This window comes from Hoplias malabaricus, chromosome 17 (assembly GCF_029633855.1).
Source record: "Hoplias malabaricus isolate fHopMal1 chromosome 17, fHopMal1.hap1, whole genome shotgun sequence".
Taxonomy (NCBI): domain Eukaryota; kingdom Metazoa; phylum Chordata; class Actinopteri; order Characiformes; family Erythrinidae; genus Hoplias; species Hoplias malabaricus.
In genome coordinates this window covers 27,643,629-27,665,389 of record NC_089816.1, presented here as the reverse complement: position 1 = coordinate 27,665,389, position 21,761 = coordinate 27,643,629, and the positions used below count along the sequence as shown (strand labels likewise).

General features: G+C 39.4%; 1 protein-coding gene across 2 annotated transcripts in view; it reads right to left on the bottom strand.

Annotated features, from left to right (window-relative positions):
* Positions 1-1,409: 1,409 nt before the first annotated feature.
* Positions 1,410-21,761, bottom strand: part of atrx (ATRX chromatin remodeler) — a 39,804-nt gene continuing 19,452 nt past the window's right edge. For both annotated transcript variants that reach the window (XM_066648442.1, XM_066648443.1), the window contains exons 21-35: positions 21,140-21,315; positions 19,336-19,453; positions 17,808-17,935; positions 16,217-16,311; positions 15,991-16,124; positions 15,570-15,720; positions 15,317-15,417; positions 14,056-14,164; positions 13,538-13,715; positions 13,058-13,249; positions 7,682-7,831; positions 5,463-5,582; positions 5,012-5,107; positions 3,755-3,883; positions 1,410-3,114 (exon numbers count right to left, since the gene is read on the bottom strand). In XM_066648442.1, coding sequence (XP_066504539.1) covers positions 2,890-3,114; positions 3,755-3,883; positions 5,012-5,107; positions 5,463-5,582; positions 7,682-7,831; positions 13,058-13,249; positions 13,538-13,715; positions 14,056-14,164; positions 15,317-15,417; positions 15,570-15,720; positions 15,991-16,124; positions 16,217-16,311; positions 17,808-17,935; positions 19,336-19,453; positions 21,140-21,315 — 2,102 coding nt within the window. In that variant the 3' untranslated portion in view covers positions 1,410-2,889. The remainder of the gene's footprint in view (positions 3,115-3,754; positions 3,884-5,011; positions 5,108-5,462; positions 5,583-7,681; positions 7,832-13,057; positions 13,250-13,537; positions 13,716-14,055; positions 14,165-15,316; positions 15,418-15,569; positions 15,721-15,990; positions 16,125-16,216; positions 16,312-17,807; positions 17,936-19,335; positions 19,454-21,139; positions 21,316-21,761) is intronic.

Sequence of the window (21,761 nt, the reverse complement as noted above, 5' to 3'; positions counted from 1 at the left end):
CTAAATCTCTCTATATATAAAAATATATTTATTTATTGCAAAGTCTTTATTTTGTAATGAACTTGAAATTAAGAACTGTAAATTCTACTGAAGTTATACCAAAGGGCTAACAATTCGACCTGAACGAATGACAATAAAACTGTTGTGCTATTTAGCATTCATTTTGAGTGATCATTTATACTTTCAAAAGCCGATTCTCTGTAATAATTAAAATCTTATATGGAGAAACATTGAGTTGATTCATTGATTGCACTGGAATTTTCTTTGACAAAGTGAAAGTGTAGCTGGAGTGTTGTTGCTTCAAATATTTGCAACCAAGATGCCCACATACAAGCAAAGACCGTTACTCCAAAATAAAGCTGTCAGAAAAGATCTTAATATGAGGATGTGTAGCATTTTACAAGGGACGAAAGTTTAACCTGACAAACACCTGTTGCTCACAGTGGACGCAAATTCCAGAGCTAACTACAGCACTGAGTAATTCATCTCTCTGGAGATGTGGCTGATAGCTGATGATGTAAAGACTGCTCCTGGCTCAGGGAACCTAGGAGAAAGTTCTCCCCACACAGCCTGCGAAGGCATAAATCAAACCTCTGCAGCAAGTGAAACAATAAAACGGGGATACGGAGGGTCGCTGGGTGACAAAGCTGTTGAAAATAGGCCACTAAGAGATTTTGCTCCACAAAAACAAGAGGGAACAGTAACAAATGAGGGAAAAGCCCCCCAAATGGATACGATGTACTGTTTGTCCGCACAACACACGACTCCCATAGCGACTAGCTAGGGCTATTCTGACGTTGCCCTAAACATAAGGTTTCAGTCCACTTACATCATCAGCCGTGGACAATCTGGATTCATAGCACAATCCAAATTTATAAAACGTATTCACAGCCATACCCTAAGCCAATACTTGACAAAATATTGGGCTGGGCTGTAGACAGATGATTGGTTGTTCTCCATGTTGCCAACAGGCTTGGATAGTTTCAGGGCTAATGCATATTCAGGAAGCTTGTGAACAGAATTGGAGTTGAAAGAGGGAGAAGCAGACGAGGGGGAACAGCTGCCTGGTGGCCAGAAGCGATGTTCAGCAAATGCTGACAAGTGATGATATGGACAGAAACGTGGGAGCAAAATTTCAACAAATGCATTGTGAGTTTTTCTTCTCCTGGCACAAGTTTGCTTTTTGGTGGTGTGGGTATGAGAGGGGATGTTGGTAAGAAATGTCTCAAATGAAAGCGGAAGGGGCATTTGCAATTGTGAAGTGATTAACAGTTGTCTGAAGGTCACAGAACGCAGGTGGATTTTAAAGGAACACTAGGTAAGTTTTGGTATTTTTATTTGGCTCCCGGGCTCCGCCTACAGCTGCACAGACTTTATTCTCTCCATTACAAGTGAGTGAAGCATCATAATTTTTAAACACTACCAAGTGTTCCTTTAAATATTCTATGAGGCAAGACAACATGCTGCTTCTCTATGTAACAAGCCACTTAATAAAGCAAAAACAATAGAGGATTTATAAACAACTCACTCCAGTGAAATTAAACTACTGGTGAAGAGTTGCTAACTGACCTGATGAACCCATGAAGACATGAACCGATCGTCACATCTACAGCATCCATGTAATACATGCAGCCAAGAATTATGTCTTGGCCACCAGTGAATCAAAAAAACACTGAAAAAAAAATGCAAACAAAAGCACAGAACACAATAGAACTAAATGCAAATCACCCTTTTGGTCACTTTATTTAAATGTAATATTAAATACTTATTCTAGTAAATAGCAGATCAGATTAATGGCAAAACATGTTGGTGTATTTGCTCACATGAGAACATTCTTGGGAGGGAGAAAAGTTCCTCTACATTTCTGAAATACACCCTGTGCAAATGAGGGAGCTTAGTCTCCAATTAAAAACATCTACGCCAGTTTAGCCTCCGAAGCAGAAATGTGCCAAAAGTAGAATACATGTAGCCTGACGGCCAGCCTAATGTGGTTAGTTAGCATTACCAGATACCTGCAGCCTAACCGTTCGAAGTTGTTTTTAAATTACAGAAAAACACGACCAGCCTCAGTAAGGCAAGAGCCCAGGCTAAAAACAGTGGAATGAAACAGATGAACAATACTTACAACACTATGCTAGGCAACACTTTACAACAAGAAATCAGAGGTTACAAAAGTCCAGGGGAATCCGGCAAGCAGTTTAAACAACACAGGCATTCCATTATATGATAAGCAACAACAAGTGTAAAAGCCTAAAAGCATATAGAAAAGGGGGGGAGGGGTCTTGGTGTATTTGAAAACAAATTTAGTTGATGCAAGGCCATCACCGCACCTTTTATTTTAATTAATTTATTTTATTTATTCTTTAAGTTGTGGATAACAGTGCCTCCGGAGCACTGGGATTCACAGCACCACTGACCATCCACTATTAGATATTAATGATGAATCCATTCAGATAGATTCTTCTAGATATTTTATAACATACCAATATGTAATGATCAACACTATGGTCCCACAGAGGTTCAGTTATTTTTTTTTTCTTGTTCTGTATAAAAGAAAAAAAAAATCAAATAAATGCACAGCCCTTATTTAAGGGGAAAAGAACAATGCAATGCTTAAAAGCATTTGGAGAAGGTCTTAAATGTGTGAAGAAAAAAAATAAAAATAAGTAAACTTGAGTAACATTAAGGCTATATATACACACAATTACAAACTACACTGCCAAAAACCCTTTTGTAATGTCCTCCAGATATCTAATCCAGACTTGTACATTTGTGCTGGAGGAGGGGCAGGAGAAGGTCCAAGCAGGCTCTTGTGATATCAGCCCAGTCCAGTGCTGGACCAAAAAAAAATAATAATAATAATAAAGTGTCCAACGTTGCGCTGTTGGTCTACAGGCCCTTTGAGGGCCCTGGGCTCTTGCTTAGCTGGGAGGTTGGCAGGCCCTGGAGGCCACCCAGCTGCTGGTACAACCCCAAGAGCTCCATCTGACTCATGCCCCCGGCAATGCCGTTCTGAAAGGCCAACTGGTTCATCAGCAGACCCTGTCTGGCCATGGCTAGCTGCTGCTCCTGAACCTTGCGGTTGGCAATCACCTTCTGCACATACATCATCAGCTGTGGAAGAAATAAAAGAAACGTGCAAAATCAGTTAAGAACTCCCTAGAAAGCAATATGAAAGGTCACATCTTTGCTGGCTGTAGAATTACATTTTAATCCTAGAGTTTGTGCTGGCCAACGTAATGCAGACATTTAACTGAAAAAAATAAAACGGGGAAGGCTGACAAAATGATTGGGTTCTCAAATCTCTAAATATTTGTTTACTGTGTATAATTTAAAGATCTGTACCTCAAAATGGAATCTGCTTCTCCCTAGAAAATCCACTACAATTTAGATGGTCTAGTGTAAATGATTTGTAGATTCCAACTTGCATTGAAATAAATAATAATCATAACACTCAGCCTCACATTAAACGCCTACATAAAACCCTAACTCTAAGCCTACTATAAGGACTAGCCTTGGATTAAATTCTGATCTGAATCAAGAAAAATAGAAATAACCCATTATGTTAACAATGGAAGCAAATATATAAAACAAACAAAGAAAACCCTTACAAAGCAGTTTTCAAAATCAGGCACCAATAGTCACTGACAACACCCGATATAGGATGAAAATAGGTAAATCAATACAGTTTAAATCTGCATGATGAAAAAGGCAGACATGGACAGAAAAAGATTACACTAAAAGACTGTCATACCGTTTGCTGCTTGTTGAGAACATCTCGGTAAACAGCCTCTCTGTGTTTTAGCTCCATCTCAATGCTGGCCTGTCTGCCCAGTGCCATGCCCTGCACCTGGGTCTCTGTCAGGTCAGGATTCTCTTTCCACTGCCAAACAGAAAAGCACCTGTTACTCTGGGCACACCTGCAACACGCATAGTTACACCAGCCATTGCACATTCTGCTTCTGACATGAACCGTATTCAGGGCACATCTAAATATAAAAACCGCATCTTCAATACTGCCGACACATTCCTTTTGCAAGGCCTAGCCTTAAAACACACAGATGGCCGAGACAAGACTTTAGCCTTATCCAGATATTTCTAAGAACAGATGGTAGAGCAATCCATAATCTAGTTGTACAATCCCAAATAAGAAAAATTGGGAATGGGATGAAAATAAATAAATTAAAAAATATATTTTTAAAAGTTTGGGAAAAATATCTTTGACCTATATTAAACAGAATAAAATACAACAGCACATATTTCACGGCTTCTGTTTCAAATAAACAATTGTTTAAATTTTGATGCTTGTAATATTTAAAAAGTGGAGGCAACAAAGTTTTGAAGTTATTTTACAAGCGCTAAAAAACTGGGGACTAAAAGAATAAAAATTATGTTTACCCCACCTTTGTCGCCAGCCCATAGCAGGACAGACACTGGCATTTGGACATGTTTCCGGAACCGTTTTGATGCATCTAAGCTTCTTCGGTTCAGAGCACACATTGTATTTTTATTTTTTATTAATAAATGGACAAAGATTTGTGCAATAATCTGTGAGAGGGTCCATCATAGATGCCTCAAATCCCAGAGAATTAGAAAGCACTTCTGGAGATGGTTAAAATGAAGTTCTTTTTGGCACAGTAATGTTTTAACTGATAGCCACTCATCCCAACTTTTTTGTTGTGAAATGTGTTCAATGGTAGTAAAGGTTGTATAGAGCTGTCCAGACAAAACGTTCAGAAACCACTGCCTTGTTTCTCATTTGCATTTTCCATACTGTTCTAACCGTTTCTAATCAGGATGTTTAAAACAAAAGCATCCTTTAACATGGACATTTTAAAAGAGAATCATAATAGCCCTTAATTTTGCAGATATTTTCCGTGTATGCTCCAATAGGAAACGCTGTTTGCAACAACTGGCCTTGGCATGGTTCCAGGGCTGCCTCTACTGACAAACTTGTTCCCTGTAGGGAGGCTGCTTTTGCCTTTTCTCCTGTTCCCTCCCCATCACTCACCACTTGCCCAATGATGTCCTCCAGTGGCTCCCTGGGCAAAGACTTCAGAGCATTTGTGGCCTCCACCACCTTCTGCCGGCCCTGGTTAATCAGCTCCTTTAACATGAAATGAAGAGGGGGGAGAAATGCATCAGTCAATCCTGATTACACATATAGAGACAATAAAATTCAGTGACATTGTCCTCCCATGAAAAAAAACATTAAAAAATCTCTCAAAAGCTTACAAAAAATGTGCACAATGCTGACTCGATGAATACACTTGGGTAAAGGGTAAAGTTATTGAAAAACATTTATTTTGGGGTCTGACTATTTTAGGACAGTGGCAGTGGCTGACATACATTAACAAATATAGAATGTACACACAGATCTGCCACCAACTGTCAGACGCCAGAGGTCACAATTAGCTGTGCAGTTGAGGAATGCAGAAATTCATGGGGTGCTTGTTACTGACCTCTAGCTGTTGGTTACTCATGGAGGTTAAGGCAGCCACGTTGAAGGGGAAGTAGGCATTTGATGCTTTACCAATGCCCATATGAGAGTAAGCTGGTTGATTGAAGCGCACAGAGAGACCCTGTAATACACAAAAATCCTACACAGTTAGAACAAGAAAACCATACAGGAAAACCAAATTCAAACACTGCGGTTCTGCAGTGTGCAACCTGACACCTTCCACAGATCAAGCTAAATTTAAGTTAATTAACGTTAGGATATAGTACCATGACACTATGACCAGATATTACATGGATCATTACAATGACAATCAAACTGCCAACTGAAATTTGAGACTGATACATTTGGAGGGTTTGGATACCCATGTTACATGTCCTGTTTTGATTATTTTCCAAGTTAAAGAATATCCTCTACAGGAAACAAATAAATAACATTCTGCCAACAGTGGTGCATAGTTTATAATTATTTGCTTTGAGTTTATCTGAAAAGATAAATCATATATATATATATATATATTGCATAAGTAAAAAGAACTTCAGAAAATATAGATCACATCCCTTAAAATGTGTAAAAGAGTGGTCCCAGTAAAGACCATGTACCTATTTTCATAAAATAAATAAATAAATAAACCATGTAATTTGACCAGAGGTACACTAAAAACATACTACAATCTCTCCAAACTTTAAGTGGACACACCAGTTTAAAAATCAGACTCAAATATCCTTGCTGTTTGAACAAAGACATAGAAGCATTGATTTATAATTGAAAGTGATTCACTCTTTTGTAAATATGTAATTTTGTCCTGAAGGCAGCACTCATTCTGACTTCATTTTCCACTTGACTAATGTGTCTGCCCTCAGATGTGGCTAACAATAGCTCTCAAGCCTTCCGCTGCAGCCAGCAGACAGCAATCACCGGCTCAGAATGTACTCTGGAAAAGGCGGGCGTGTGAACCCCTCACCTGCCCAGCTTCTGCTCAAGCTGTGTTTGCATGATCATTCTAAACAGTGCTCTGACTCGCCAAAAGGTCAGAAGGACGGCTGTGTTTGTGCGTAAATGAGCTCCTGCAGCAGATGCGCGCCACTGCTGCCCTGTAATCGGCACTTTGGTGTGCGCCTCTCATAAACACACTCCTCAGTGAAGCGTCCGGTTTGTCAGACCTGGTCGGAGCAGGTGTGCTGCAGTGGCGGCGGTGGTGCTGGAGAGGTCAGCGTGGAACACAGCTGGCCCTCAGTACACACCGTGGGACAATCTAAACCCTGTCTTTCAGTTTACCCAGCAAGATATATACATAGAACCAAGGGCTATTCTCCCTTGATCGTGATATCAAAATACAGCATCGGTCACTGTTGAACGTTTGGCCAAACACAACTTTGGACAACCTAACCTTGCCAGATGATTTTTTAATAAATAATATGACATTAATAAATTAGGCAAACCCAATTGGATAAACTAAATCTCATTTGCTGATTAACACACACACACACACACACACACACACGGCCTGAATTTCATTAATCTATCATAAAAAAGGAAAACTCCAGAGCCTCACATAGTTCAAAGTATTCAAAAGAGAATCCAACCTCACTAATCCACCAGATTCACTCAGAAGGACTGTGAAGCCACAATGTAAGTTGTGGAGTGCTATATGTATGTCAGTATACAAACTCTTGATTTTTGGCAATATTTAAACAGTAGTGCATAAAAGGCAGTAAACCGTCCAAAAAACTGCACAAGCAAACAGTTCTGAACACCTAATAGCAAACACAAACCAATGTACCTTTCCTGGTGTAATACAGCTTACCCAATTACTCCACTATATCCACATAGGATGAGAGGGACATGAGTACACGGGATCATGAGAGTGTAGGGACCAAGCGAATGGAATGACAGTCATTAACGTGAAAGACAACAGCAGGCAGGCTTCAGTATTACAATACTACAGTAGTGCCACCATCCAATGCTGTAAGCATTAATTAGTCACTAAATAAATGTCATTAATTAACCACTGACATATAACTTTGTGTGGGTGGGAAAGGGCACCTCCACTACCACTCAATCTGGAGATAAGAATGAAAATAGACAGGACTACAGGACTGTACAGATCATTAGACCTACAGTATCTGTCTAAACCACTTTGCAAAAGAGAAATGTGTTTACTGGTTAAACAGTGCTTGGTCATATAATTATATATGAAGCAAGAGAAAGATAAAGAAAAACCTTTTTCTCTGCTTCATATTCGGCCCAGGCAGCCTTGCGCTCCTCCTCGCTCAAAGCCTCCTCCTCCTTGTGGTCCAACAGGGAATCATGCTCATGGTAACCCACAATCTGGTCTTTAAAGCTGTGAAGGAGCTCAGCCAGAAAAGGGTCCTGTTGAAAAAAAGTGCAGATGGGTCAGCATTTTGTAAAAGGGTCACCGCAGCACATACATACTTGCATCTAGGTAACATAAACTGCTCTTTTAGGGTTGCTTCTCACCATTACAGCAGTTGGTCTTGTTTAGATCAGCTCAACTCTATCCAGGTTAATCAAAAGCAAATAAATCCTCTTCAGGACCAGCGAATGGCCATGGGCATTGAGCGAAAAACTCTCCATGCTGGTTTATTTAAACAAATCAAAAAACTCTAATCAGAGGGGAAAAAAACTTAATCTGATGAGAAATGACAAACAGCAATTTAGCAGCTGGTTTGCGGAACGGAGCTTGAACAATACACAGCCGACAGATGAACGCTTAGAAGTGGACATATTTAAAATGAATTCAGAGCCTTTCACGCAACTTTGGTTTCCAAGACGACACTGTTATTGAAAACAATACCTGAGAAAAACTGAATTCTCAGCCAGTCCTTTCACACAACATGGTTTAAATTACTTTCTGCTGCAAATGTTTGCTTTTCTTTGTCTTGCTTTTGCTTTGCATTAAATGGTCCCTCGCTATCTGGAAACAACACACCCCCATGCACCTTTTTTATGCTCAAGCAGTCGGAGCAGCAACTGTTCTTCTTTATGCCTCTGATTGAGGAGTGACAAAGATTTTACGGCTACAAACAAAATTAATCACACATCATCAAAGTTAGAAAAGAAAACAATGTTCCAAAATTACAAGCTGATTGCGAGCTTCAATGGAAAAGTTTCAAATAAACAGAAAATAAACGAGCGAAACTAGATCCTCAGAGGAAAAGGGAATGAAGAATAAACCAGAGTGAGGTCTATTTATAGATATACAAAACATAAAGATAACATAGCTCAGACAGGTAAGAATAACACTGCCATGCTTTCCACATTACGACAGAAGAAAGTAATGGACTGCAGGGTTACAGATCCTTCCACATCAAGAAATTTGGCTAAGTGGGCTTGATAGCTAGAAAATAAAAACATGTGGCAAAAGCAAGTACAATCACGGCAAGCCCAGCCCATCCCTTGCACAGCCAAAAATCATGTCTGCACATCCAGCCAAGCCAGAGTAACTAATTAAACATGGCCCAATACTGCCATCTGAGGCAGCCCACATCCGTACTACACTACCAAGCCTGAGAACTGAGATATTGCTCAGAGGCTCCACAGGAATGTAGAGAACAAAATCCCGAGGTGTGTTTACATTATTAAGTCTTCACAGAAAAAGATTATTTCACCTTAAAAAGTAAAGGGGAGTGGGGGGGGAGGTCAGAGAGCAAAGGCAATCTGATGATTAAGCTGTTGCTTACATCTCCACTGAACACATTTCAAACACTGCCTGCTATAATTTCCATCCCACATACAGAGCAGAAACCCGGAACGCTTTCTTAACTGAACACTGTCCACTGAAATGCTGAACTGGTAAATGGGTCACAGAGCCAGAGGGTGGTCGAATGACAGCAGTGCTGTCTGGGGGAGCAGAGAATGCTGGGATTCCTGATTAATCTCTGAGTTGGAGCTCCCAGGGTGGTCCAGTCTGTCTTCACAACCTGCCCAACATGTGCATCTCAGGCAGAGCCACTAATGATCGTAACAAGAACGCCTGTATTGTCATACTGCTCGTAACAGGAGTTATAACCTTGCATAATGACAGCTTAAGAAAATGCTATCATTTTACCCCCAAGCAAAGGGAGGGGTAGGCAGGGTGAGCAAAATCTTGAAAGAAGAAACATATTTGGGGGTGGTGGGGATGGCTGAGGGAAGTCCCACAGGAACTCAAGGGGGAAGGGAAAATGTTGGCTTTTGATCATGGTTTGGAGGTACTTAAGACCAGTGAGAATCAGGGCTTGGATGGTCCCAGGTGAATGGTCTGCCTGATGATAATGCAGCACACTGAATGTGAACACTGAGCTCTTTGAGTTAGTCTAATATTCTTCAGCAAACTTCACAAGGCCTGAAACGCTTGAGTGAACGCTTCCTGAATTATCTGATGGATTCTGCTGGGTAAGATGCCAAAAGTGTAGATGGTAGGCTATTCAATATAGAAAAAGCTTATCTCTCGAGAAAGGAGACATAACGTCAACCAAATAATTCTGGCTAATAGCAGAACTGCCCTTATTTTAAAACTCTGGAGCTCTCAAGACTGATAAGCTTGCATTAAATGGGAACCAGAATAAGAGCAAATATAAGGCACACATGTTGGGCAGATTCATTCATGTATCTCTATTCATTTATTCTGATGAGCCTCTGAAATTTGCATGAGAAGCTACAAAATCCAACCATCACATCACCACACAAAATCATCTATTTGTCAACCAAGAACACTGTTTGTCTGAGTTGGTGTCATTTGAATGCCAGAAACTGGCCTGCTAGTTCTGTCAATCCCAGATCTAGTCTTTGAGCTACTGGTGAATTCTTTTATCCCTTACTGATTTTGAAACCAATCAATTAATATTTTAAGGTATAATAAGTTAAAGGGGATGAAAAGAAAACGAAAAAAAGGACACTACAAAACAGAGTCTTTGCCAAGGCTATTAAAACAAAAATATGTGGCTCCTGATTACAGGTGAAATAAAAATCTGCCAGAAAGACTTGTTCAGACTGCATATATTTATAACATGGAAAGCAAAGCACTCACACTTAAGATTAAATAAAAAAATATAAACTTTTAAAGTAGCAGCACTTCAGCAATGTTTGGTTCTCAAGCATGTCATTTAATATTTAAATCAAATAAGTACATTTACTGGTATTTCAGCCCAATTTCCTACCTCTTGAAGTCTTGGAACCCATTACTCCTCACTGAAACACATACCCATAATCAGTGTTTTATATCTCTCATTACTGGCACTATAAACCTCTGCATAAGGGTAATGAAATAAAGGAAGTAGAAGCATGAAGTACAAAGAGGGTTGGTGAAACAGTGGGACTAAGGTGATTACGGCAAATGCATTTTTGCTTGTGAATATGAAACTTTAGGGTGTCATGTTTTAATAAATAATAATTAAAATCAAACAAAATTTGATAAATTTGGTTAATTATATCAAATATAGTTGCTTAAGCTGCAAATGTAGAAGACAGGGGGGAAAGACAAGAGAGGGGGAAGAGAGAAAGAGAAAAAACAAAAACAAAAACAAAAAAAACCCCCACACAGTGACCTCCCCCGTACAGAGGTAAATTTCACTAGACACTGCTCTGACACACAGGTGCATGGAGCATAGAAACCAAAGGGTCCAGGAGTGAAGGTTGTGGAATGTGAAGGCTTGAGATATTTGTAATACCTAACCTTAGCCAGTCAAAACTTACTCTACAGCTGCATGCAAATTATACACATAACCCTATTGCCCTATTATAAGTATCACTCAAATTGAGCACTTCACATTCGGCAGGGTGCCTGATGTCAGCCTTCCATCAGAGAAGTCTCCACCATATTTCAAAGCCCATGAGACTGTTTCTGCTATCATCTAGCAAGCCTTTGATGTGAGAAGATATAACAAACCCTGTAGGTCACACGTTAAATTTGTGTGTGAGTGGGGGTGGAGGGCTTGGCTAAGAAACATCTGGGGAAGCTTATTAATGTTGGTTCCTGCACCTAATTATCCTCAGTGAAGCCTGTTCCTTTGCTCAATGAGGCCCAGTTGCCAGAGAATTTAGAACAGTAGCAAATTACTACTTTCCCACCAATGAACCACCAGGAGGACAGGCAAAGCCCCACCCAACACTGTCACTCAGCTTAAGCCCAGAGCCCACGTCCATAAAGGGCCTCCGCACAGCCCGAGGCTGATCTAGACCCCAAGCTGGGTGGCTCTCATCTGGGCCTCAGTGCACTTCTTTGTCATTATGGTGGAAGTTGGCTAGCTTCCTTTGTCTCCAATTAGTTTGTGTGAGGAGTGCAAGGACATCCTAAAGGGGGTTTTGAATAATGACCATTCATCAGGTAAAAAGAAGATGGGGTAGAGAAGTTTACAGTGTTCCTTTGAAAACTTCAGAGACAAAGTGGTGAATCAGCTTTAACAGATGGCCTTCATGATGGTAGGCTTGTTTGGGTGAGGGGGAGAGAGGCCAGAGCTGCTTCAGGCCACAGACTCAGAGGCAGAAAGCTGGCTGGGCAGGATGTGTGTTCTTTTGCAAAGTGGGGGGGGGGGGTAGATTTCCCAGAAATACCAAGGGCAGTGAACTGGGGAAGTAGGGGTGGCTGCCAATGCAACGTTATAGTATGTGTTGAGGGGGGTGTCAATATTACTTTGGGTAACAAATAAAAAGACAGATACAGGTCTGTGAAACTTAAAAAATGTTGTCTGTTCCATAAACTTGGCTCAGGTACTGTGAGAAGTAGAGATATGACTAAAGGCTTTGAGGGATAACTGACTCATCCTCATACTATTACAGGCAACAGATTCCATCCATAACAGCTGACTTATTGCATTCTGGCGTACATATGGCCAAATGTGGTAATCTCTGCAAACGCTGGGTTCCAGTCAACTCTGACCAGTCCTTTTAAGAACCACAAAAAAATGCAGTCCCATACTGTAAAGGTAAAAGATAACAATTGAGAACTCCAGAAACAAAATTCAAGTGACAATTATGTGAAGTGTTGTCAGCAGGGGGGCTGCATTGTTTTTTTTTATAACATAAACCCTCTGAGGTAAATAAGAGTAAACAGACAAATATCTGTGCAGCTGTGTGCTTTTGGACACATTCTGGTGAATCTGCACTGCGCTCTTTGTCTCTAATTAGTCTCACCGCCATCGTCAGTTCTGCAATATAAACGCATTTTGGTAAATAAGTGTAAACAGAGGCATTTCTGTGCAGCTGCTTGCTGTTGTGTGCAGCTGGACAACCAATCTAAGGCCAATGGGTTCTTGTAAAAACTCCAGGGGCTCTCTCCTGTGACAGAACACCTGTGCCAAGAACAGGGAAGAAGAAAAAAAATTTAAAAATAAAAGTGTAACTAGCATCATATTGGCCCTCCCAGTTACCCAAGCCTCTCAAAGCACAATAAATGCTCTGGAACCAGGCCACATGAGTAAACAGAGTTTATCACCCCCTGTAAAGTTCAAAGGAAGCCTGTACGCACAACACAGGTTATGGAGCATTCAGCTTATGTGACTTGATAATAAGATAAAGATATTTGTTCAAATGATTGCAGGTGCGCTGCAGCATCTTGTTGGCAGTGCACATGGGAAATGCCAAAATATTGCAATTTACCTTGGGCAACATGGGCGTGGCTCTCTTGCTTTTCTTCTCTGAGGGGTCATCCAGCTGGTCGGGCTCGAAGGTATACAGTTCAGTCAGTTCATTCATGGTGAAGTGACGCTCAATCTGCTGTTGGTCCACCACGCGGAACGACAAGGACTGCTTGGTCACCTGCCTGTCATAAATCTTCTCCTCCATAGTTCCCTATTGGAAAGGTTTAGGCAATTAGGGCATAACATCCAGAAAACTGCTAAAGAAATTCTGAAATAATGGTGCACCTCAGAGAAATGCCTGTGCAATTCCACTTCACGGAGAAAATTGCACAAAACCTGCATAGCTAACACAAAGAATGCCTTTTTGATATCTTGCTGCTATCTTTTGAAGCAAGTCACTTTAAACGGGTTAAGTGTGAAACATCCAAAAATGTGTCCATAAATAATTCACACCTGAATAACAAACAGAACAAAGAAATTTTAGTGCTGCATTCCTTACCTGAGCCAAAAACCTGTAGACAAACACGGTCTTCACTTGGCCAAAGCGGTACACCCTGAAAATACTCTGAATATCATAGGATGGGTTCCACGAAGCATCAAAAATAATGACCCTGTTTGCTGCAACCAGGTTAATCCCCAGAGATCCGGCTCTTGTAGAGATGAGGAACAGACGACCCCTGTAACAGGAAGGGTCTTGATAATGACATAACTTTCACTGTGCCAGTATGGCTTCAATATTGAAGATTTATTGTACTTGTTTTCAGCTTAAACACTGAGTCACCTGCAGTGCAGTTTGTCATTTTCCCTATTCTTTAAAACCTGATCTCATTAGTTAATATCTTTGTTGTTGAATGATTTTAACCAGCTATAGAATCGGATGCCACTGTGATCAGTTTAATTCCTTTTAGATAATAATAGCAACACATTTATCAAAAAAGACTTCAAAGAAAAGCTTAATATTTTAAGTAAAGAATAAGTGAGTAACGTTAGCTGGTGTGCAGCTGAAATACTATTTACCGAACATTGCTGGTGTCATTAAACTCCTCAGCCCATTTCTTCCTGGTTGTGGCATTAGTGGACCCATCCAGGCGGTAGTAGTCTATGTTTCTGAACCATTTGCCATCACCTTCAAGAGAGTAGAATATTACAGAATTGCTTTACATAAGCAATAACGCAAAGCACCAATGAATCCACTTGTGCTGCTTTTCTCTTAAAGTTTCTCACAGAAAGCATGCTCCAGTCATAACAGAACCAGTTGTGTTGGGAGGAGCATGATAGTCCCAGTTGGGCCTGCTGTGTTCATGTGCTTAGGGAAAGTATGCACACAGATAGGTGGCTGAGTGGAGGGTACTCGTGTTCAGCTTTTAATATTGTTGCTTTCTTCTACGCCTGTGTGTGTATGTGTGTGTTCATGTTCATAACTAACATTTCAGTATGTTTCCAATTACTCCTCTGTGATCTTTTCATTACAAATTGCAAAGCCTTAAGCAAACATTTTTTGTGGAATAAAAAAAAAAAGTCAAGGTCTAATCATTTTCAAAATGAAAGCAAAAACAGCTGCTGGAGTTTAATTAGGAACATGACCTTATGCCAGAGGCTTCGTGTCTGTGTGTGTAGGGGTGTGTTTGAAAGAGCTTTTAACTTCGATCTGTGTCAGATGTGCATGTAAGTATGTGTTCCTAAATTTCGCTAGGCTCCTTTTTACTTATGGTCATTCATCACAAGAAACTATGAAGTACCAGAGACAAAGTTTCCTCACTCAGTGTTCCAAGACATAAACAGCTTAAAACAGCAGTTACCATGCTTTTTACCCCCACAACTGTGAATGTTTCATGTAGTTCCTAATCTAAACATGTATTTCCAATAAACACAAAATGGCGCGCACACACAACATGCAGCTCGCTGCCACAAAACTTGTCAATGTCACATGCTGCCACAGAGTATGCATCCTGGAATAAGGTTAGGAAACTGCATAAGCAGCAGTTTTAACAGTTCAAGGTGTTTGCTACTGAAAAACCCATAGAGAAGTTTACTGAGCATAAAAATTACATGCTGGGCAATATTTCTTCAAAATATCCTACTGCACATATAAATTAATCACAGATACCCAGGAGATCATGCTATGCTTTGGTGGCAGAGCAAAAAGCCAAGTGATGAATATGCAGCATGAGGTTTACAATCATCCAAGACAAGAAAGCATGTTATTCCATGTCATTATAAAATATCACACTGGAAATAAGTAATTAAAAATATCATGATAAAATAATAAATGGCTTACCTTTGTATGGTGATTCTTTTCCCTCCTCTTTGGCTCTGCCTGCTAACTCTAGAAAATCCTCAATGAGGTCAAGTGAAATCAGCGATTGACTGAAAACCAACCTGAAAACATAATGCTAACAGTTAAGCTGTATTTCAAACCACCCTTCATTTAAATGACCACTGCCATAGTGATCCCAAATCAATCATGATATGATCTTGAATTTGCTGGATAATAGTCACTGGAGGAAAATATCCACTCAAGCTCAACTCACACTTTTTCTTCAACTTCTTCAGCCATACGCAAAATTTCAAACAGGAGAACCATCTTTCCAGAATGATCCAGAATCTCAGCATCTGCTTCAGTCACAAACTCCTTGTACCATTCAGGAGATGGACTGCCAGGGCCCGAGTTACTGGGGCGAACTATCAGACAGAAAAAACACATAAATGAAACCCGCAAAAAGGGCTGAAAATTGGTGATTGAATATAGAGGTTGAGTATCTGTAAATCTTGAACAAATACTTGAACCTGAGAAATACTTGAATTCATTTTTAAAATATAATATATTTAAATATTATTACACTAATTACATAGTAGTTTAGGGAAGGAAAAAAAGCTTTCAAACCTTTTAGACAAAATAAGCCACAAATTTCAAACTCAAATGAAGAATGCCATCCACATAATCAAGCCCACCTTCTTCCACAGGCTCTGCCCTATTGCGGCCTTCTGGGTTTCCTCCACGTGAGCTTGTATTCCACTCCTTAATCACCTCCACGTCATCACTATCAGATTTGTCGGAACTCCTGCCTCTCCCCCTTTTTTTTTTCCTGCATGGCATTAAAGAAACATCATGTTGGTCAGAATGTAGACAACAGAAAGCCCAAATCAATAGTAAAGTTAACACATGAGAGTTGCTGACTTTTTGGGCTTCTCATCTTCAGAAGTCAGACTCATGGAGGACTCCTCTGTTTCAGATGCAATGAATTCCTCCATGCTATCTTCATCAAAGTATCCCTGTTAATAACATATTAAAGTTTAAATAAAAAATATTTGGAACACAATAAAACCAATTATGTGATTGATGCCCTTTAAATTTATATTTAAAAGAAACACACAAAGAAAAGGTTTCCAATGTTTTCACTGAGCAACTTGAATATATTTTTTTTAAAATACAAGCACATTTAGGAGTGGATGCCTGCAAAACAGTAGTGGGCTTTAAGTGACAACAATTTTTAAAAAATACTCCCACATTATGCTATATTTATAATTGTAGCATGAGTTTTTATGCAGTGCCATCTGAGGTCTCATAGATCAACCTCATTCAAAATTGGTGTCCAGCTTTAGCCTATTTCATTGATCATTTCACAAAACAGAGTACAGGAGATGATCAAAGACTTAAATTCTTTGCAATCTGGCATTGGAACATGCTGTTTGAATTAAATGGTATTAAATGATGAGCAAACACCCACTTTTGCTTGCAAAGGCTGTAATTTGATTGCATTTTTTCAGTACACACATTTTGGACTTAGGTTGGGACAGAGAGATGCAGTATGAAGACTGGCACTGTACTTCTGAAATAAATATTGACTTATCAGGAAGCACATGACACTAAAGCAAAAGGTCTTTCACACATACAAGTCACGCATGTAACATGGCTGAACCCCTATAACATGATAGATGTTGGAGTCGCACTTTTCAGTGATGACAGGCTGACATGTTTGTCCCAGAACTCTACGTCCATCCCCCCACCTTAACAAGCTAGACCAAGGACTCGCCTGAACAAAGCACACATTTCCAATCATTTTGCCAATCTGAGACAAGCTCAAGCCCAGAGAACTCAGTTGTTTTGTTACATAGAAGTGATGTACTGCTTTCTCCTTGTATAACAGTATTTCACGTTGCATATCTTCATAAAGTGGTGGACTGTGATAACCAACAATGACAGTTTTTCATACAGAACTCTCTGGTAGCTAGAATGTCACACATTCGACAGAAGGTTACAGCCGTGCTCTACATCTAGATTTCACTGGATTTGTTAATAGACCAAATTCTTTGTAGCCTTGTGGTGACAAATATTCTTTTTCAACTGTTCGACAATTCTCGTACAAGTGGGGAGTCATTACAAATTCAGAAACTTGAGACTTTTCGCTCCTATTTTGCTTCAGTCCCAATTTTGAGAGCATTTCAAGCATCAAACACTAAGCAACAAAAATTTTGTATTTGTACAACTAAATGATTGTGTTCCTGGACTGAATGAGTAATTGTGGTTGTAATACTGAGTAGTCTTGAATCATTGTCAGGCAGCATTTCTAGTAAAACTTATAGAATTCTGAAGAAAACTTACATCACTTTGTTCTTTCCTGATACAAGTTTAAGTATGTGGCATGACTGGACGTGCCCAGAAAGTGATGACTATGAGGGAAACTACAGCGTTCCCTGGGGTTTGTTTTAAGAGTTGTTGAGGGGAAAGAGGTCTGCACCTCACCAGTTGCATGTCTTTATGCCTTTACCTTGTTTTCCTTGCTGATATAGTCCAGCTGGAGACACCAAGGATGAGTCCAGATTCTGCTGAGCATCTGGAAATCCTGGAAGAGTTTCGTCCCTGCGCGGCTTCTTCCCTCCAAGGCAGAACCCACACCTGCTTGGAAAGAACCAGTTTACTGCCTGCAAAACTTCACCCACACCATGCCACACTTACAATATGTGAATCAAAATGTGATATCCACTTCTAAAGGGCAGCTGATGATAACAGATTGGGATGTTGTTCATTTACATTTCACTAAATAATTTAAAACAAAAAATATTTCATATTTTACGGCAAATAAATGTCTTGCAACACCAACTCAAGGGTGGCCAACTCTGTCCACTACATTGGTTTTGAAAGGGTACCACCATCCTTAATTTTTCTTTTACAACATTTATTTATGTTTCTTTTTGCATACTAATCATATCAGCTAATAAATGTCATGGACTTAACTTTCTAAACTGCTTGATGTCAGAATGTAAAAAAACTTGACTAATTACAAAGCCAACATCTCTAGGCCTCCATATATGGTTAATCACTTCCGTTAAATAACAGCTTTCATGCACTGGAAGTTCATCCCAGAAGGTATTATGACACTTATAAGCATACAGGTCACGTTAAAAGTCAAAGTTTTTGTGGAAACATTACTCCTTTGGTGGTTTGGCCCTGGCCTCATCATAAATTGAAACTTTCTCTGCCTATTCAACCACATATTTAGTTGTGTTTAAGCAGCCACCAAACCCACACTGAACATTCTCAGAATACTTAAATTAATACAGAGGTAATACCCTGAAGAGAGATCATTTTGGCCGGAGTTTCAGCATCATAAAATTATACATGCCTAATCCATACTGACATGGATTGAATTTTATTTCTCAATTGAAAAGGAAATGTAGACACACCATAATTATTTATTTTTTTCCATAGAATTTCAGGTTAGTCTTTTTAAGGATCTGCTAAGTATTAGGGACAAAGGTGGGTAGACCAGTTGTCTTTTGAGTGTTGACAGTCCTAAAGGTCTGCACCCAGAGTCATAACGGCATTGCAGTAGCACAGCAAGCTCAATGGAACGCTGGTCTAACGAGCCTCCGGCTGGAAAAATCTCCCAAAGCTCTTCATTAGAAAAAGGACGTGGGAAATTTTTCAGATAGGCCACGCCAGCTGCCACTCAATCTCCCAGCTGCAGATCCGTTTTAGAACAAGCGGCGCCTAAGCCATAACATGACTAAACCACTTAATTCAATAGTATGCTGGGGACACAGCAATAAATGGGAAAGGTGGGGGAGCCCGAGTCCTATTTAGTGGCTGAAAACTTCAGCCTGTCATCTCCAAAACCCAAATTTGGGTTTTAAGCTCCAAGTATCAGTGTCTCTTGAAAGGTCCTTAGGCAAAGCTGCTTTACAACCTCATAAGCTGCCTAAGTTTACTTAACAATATGAAACATGAGGTGGTATTAAAGGAATGACAAGGGATGTAGATGTCACTATAATTCTGGTTGAAAGAAAGGCCTTAACCTGTAAAGTGCTCCAGGTAGTATCTGTACAATTTACATTGTACAGGCGTCATCCGCACTGCTAACACATACTCATGTTTAGGAGGCAGGAATTTCGTCAGGGCAGTGTAGTCTTTCCTCTGCAAAAAAAAAACCCAAAAGTAATTAAAACCAATTTCTATAAAATGGGGAATTAGTCCTCAACAGATGTAAAGACATATGGAAGCCCAGGAACAAATGGATGAATTATAATCATACACAAGATAAAATTTAATATATCATATGCCAATCCATTAGAGCTTCACATAGGGCCCACCACACTCGTCCTACCTGCAGCCACCAAAGCTCCTGTTGAATCCTACACCTCAACATTAAGGTTGCTGTGGCCTTTTATGATCTGATCAACAACCGGCTATCCTTAACAACTACGGTTACTCATTGAGCCCAGCCCATGAGTACCCAAACCACCCACAGGGGTCATCAGACAGGCACCTCCTCTTGTTATAAAATAGCCCCTAATTTTTCCATTAAGTGTATAGCTAGTGCATAAGTTTGACACAAGTCATTGTTGAAATTCAACCTCCTTCTCAAATTGAGGTTCTGTCTAGTTATTTCAGATAGAGAGTACGTACAACTGTTTACTTACATAAAAATACTCTTCAACATTTTAGTCTGAAATTGTGCACATTATTGTAGTATACCATAACTCACTGCTTTCTAGGAAAGAGGCAGAGTAGACACACTGCTCAAGCACATTCATAAAATTAAATAATCAAGTGCAGTGTGTGCTACTTAATGAACCCTTATCAACAAGTCAACTGCGAGTTTACAACATGCAGTATAAGTCTTTAACAATGTATCTGATTCAGTATGAAGCAAACAACCAAACAAATAAAATACTGTCACAGACAATCATTTGAACTCAATTATTTAAAAATAAATAAATAAATAAAAATAAAAACTATAGTTGTATTAAAAAAATAAATAAATAATGGGAGTTTTACAGTTGTTATTTGTTGCCAATATAACCAAATTCCCATACTCTCACCGAACATACAGTGAAATTTTCATGTCTGTACATATGAACTTGAGTTACGTTGTCACTGTACAGGTTATATTAAATTATTGGTTTTTTTTTTATTTTTATATTATATTATTATATATATATTTTTTATAGTTTTTACACAGATGTAATACACACAGATGTCTGATAACGTAACAGCATATTTTTCAGTCCAGGATTAGAGCATTCTGTAAGTATTGTTAAGTACTATGTAATTTGCACAGTTTACTAACTCTTTGTGCAACAACCCAGCAACAAAAGTAGCCATTTTTAAGAGATGCAGTGATGCCAATATCGTCATGGTCATGATCTAGTATTAAACGATTATTCAATAAAACATTCAACTGTTTAATCTGGTAAGAGTTTCTAGTTGGAGTACTGAAATACAACACTACTTAAAAGAGAAATAACTGGATATTGTTGATTTCCACTATCAAAATATTTGCCTCATGTAATGTTAAAAATATAACCTGCCCACTAATAAACACTGATTTATTTTGGCTCATATTCCATTTAAAATCTGACCATACAATATTCAGCTAAACAATTCTCTCTAAACACCCACCAACAACCAACAGAAGGCTGCCCAAACCATGCTAAATTATTTTGTGAGGGAAATCGTTGTCCAAATTAAGTCAAAAGCATGTGATTATAAGGTCAATTGTACCATGTCTGACTACATGCCAACTTCTATAAGCCCTATCAATGTTTTTTTATTTCCAGGATTCTCCAATGACTCCTGCAAACAGAGACGCAAACTTACTTGGACGCATCCAGCCAACATCTCATAGAGGATGTGTGCCCGTTTCTTCATAATGCGTACGTCAACTAGTGTGGAGTCAGCACACTGACCATTCTGAATGGGGTTAATGAAGCGATTCCTGAACTCCTTCTGTGAACCCAGCAAGTTCTCCTTGATGAAGTTTACCATGCAGTGATCTGAAAAAAGAATGAAAGTTTATCAGTTGAACTTGGGCAAATAAATGTAAAAAGGCATTCCAAATAAGTATTTTTGTTTATTTGACATTGAGCTGCCTCAGGCAACAGTTTTAATTATAATAATACGTTGAAATGTAAAATAAACAAGAACTAGAAAACATCATCTTTGCTGCTTAATCCATTTCAGGGTCGTGGTGAGAACAAAAAAAATGCAAAAAATAAATAAAGAAGAATAACTTGCTAATCAGGCCTAGTTTTCAGAATTTTTGTGATATTCATACATTCTGATCTCTACTGCCAAACCTGTATGCCATACAGCAACAAACTCAAAAACAAAGCAGTAATCTGGAGGAGAGTTTAGGTACACATTCACATCAGGCATATATTGGAACGCAGTGAACAGTTACATACGTTACATACATTTGGTGGGGATTAAAATAGGGGAC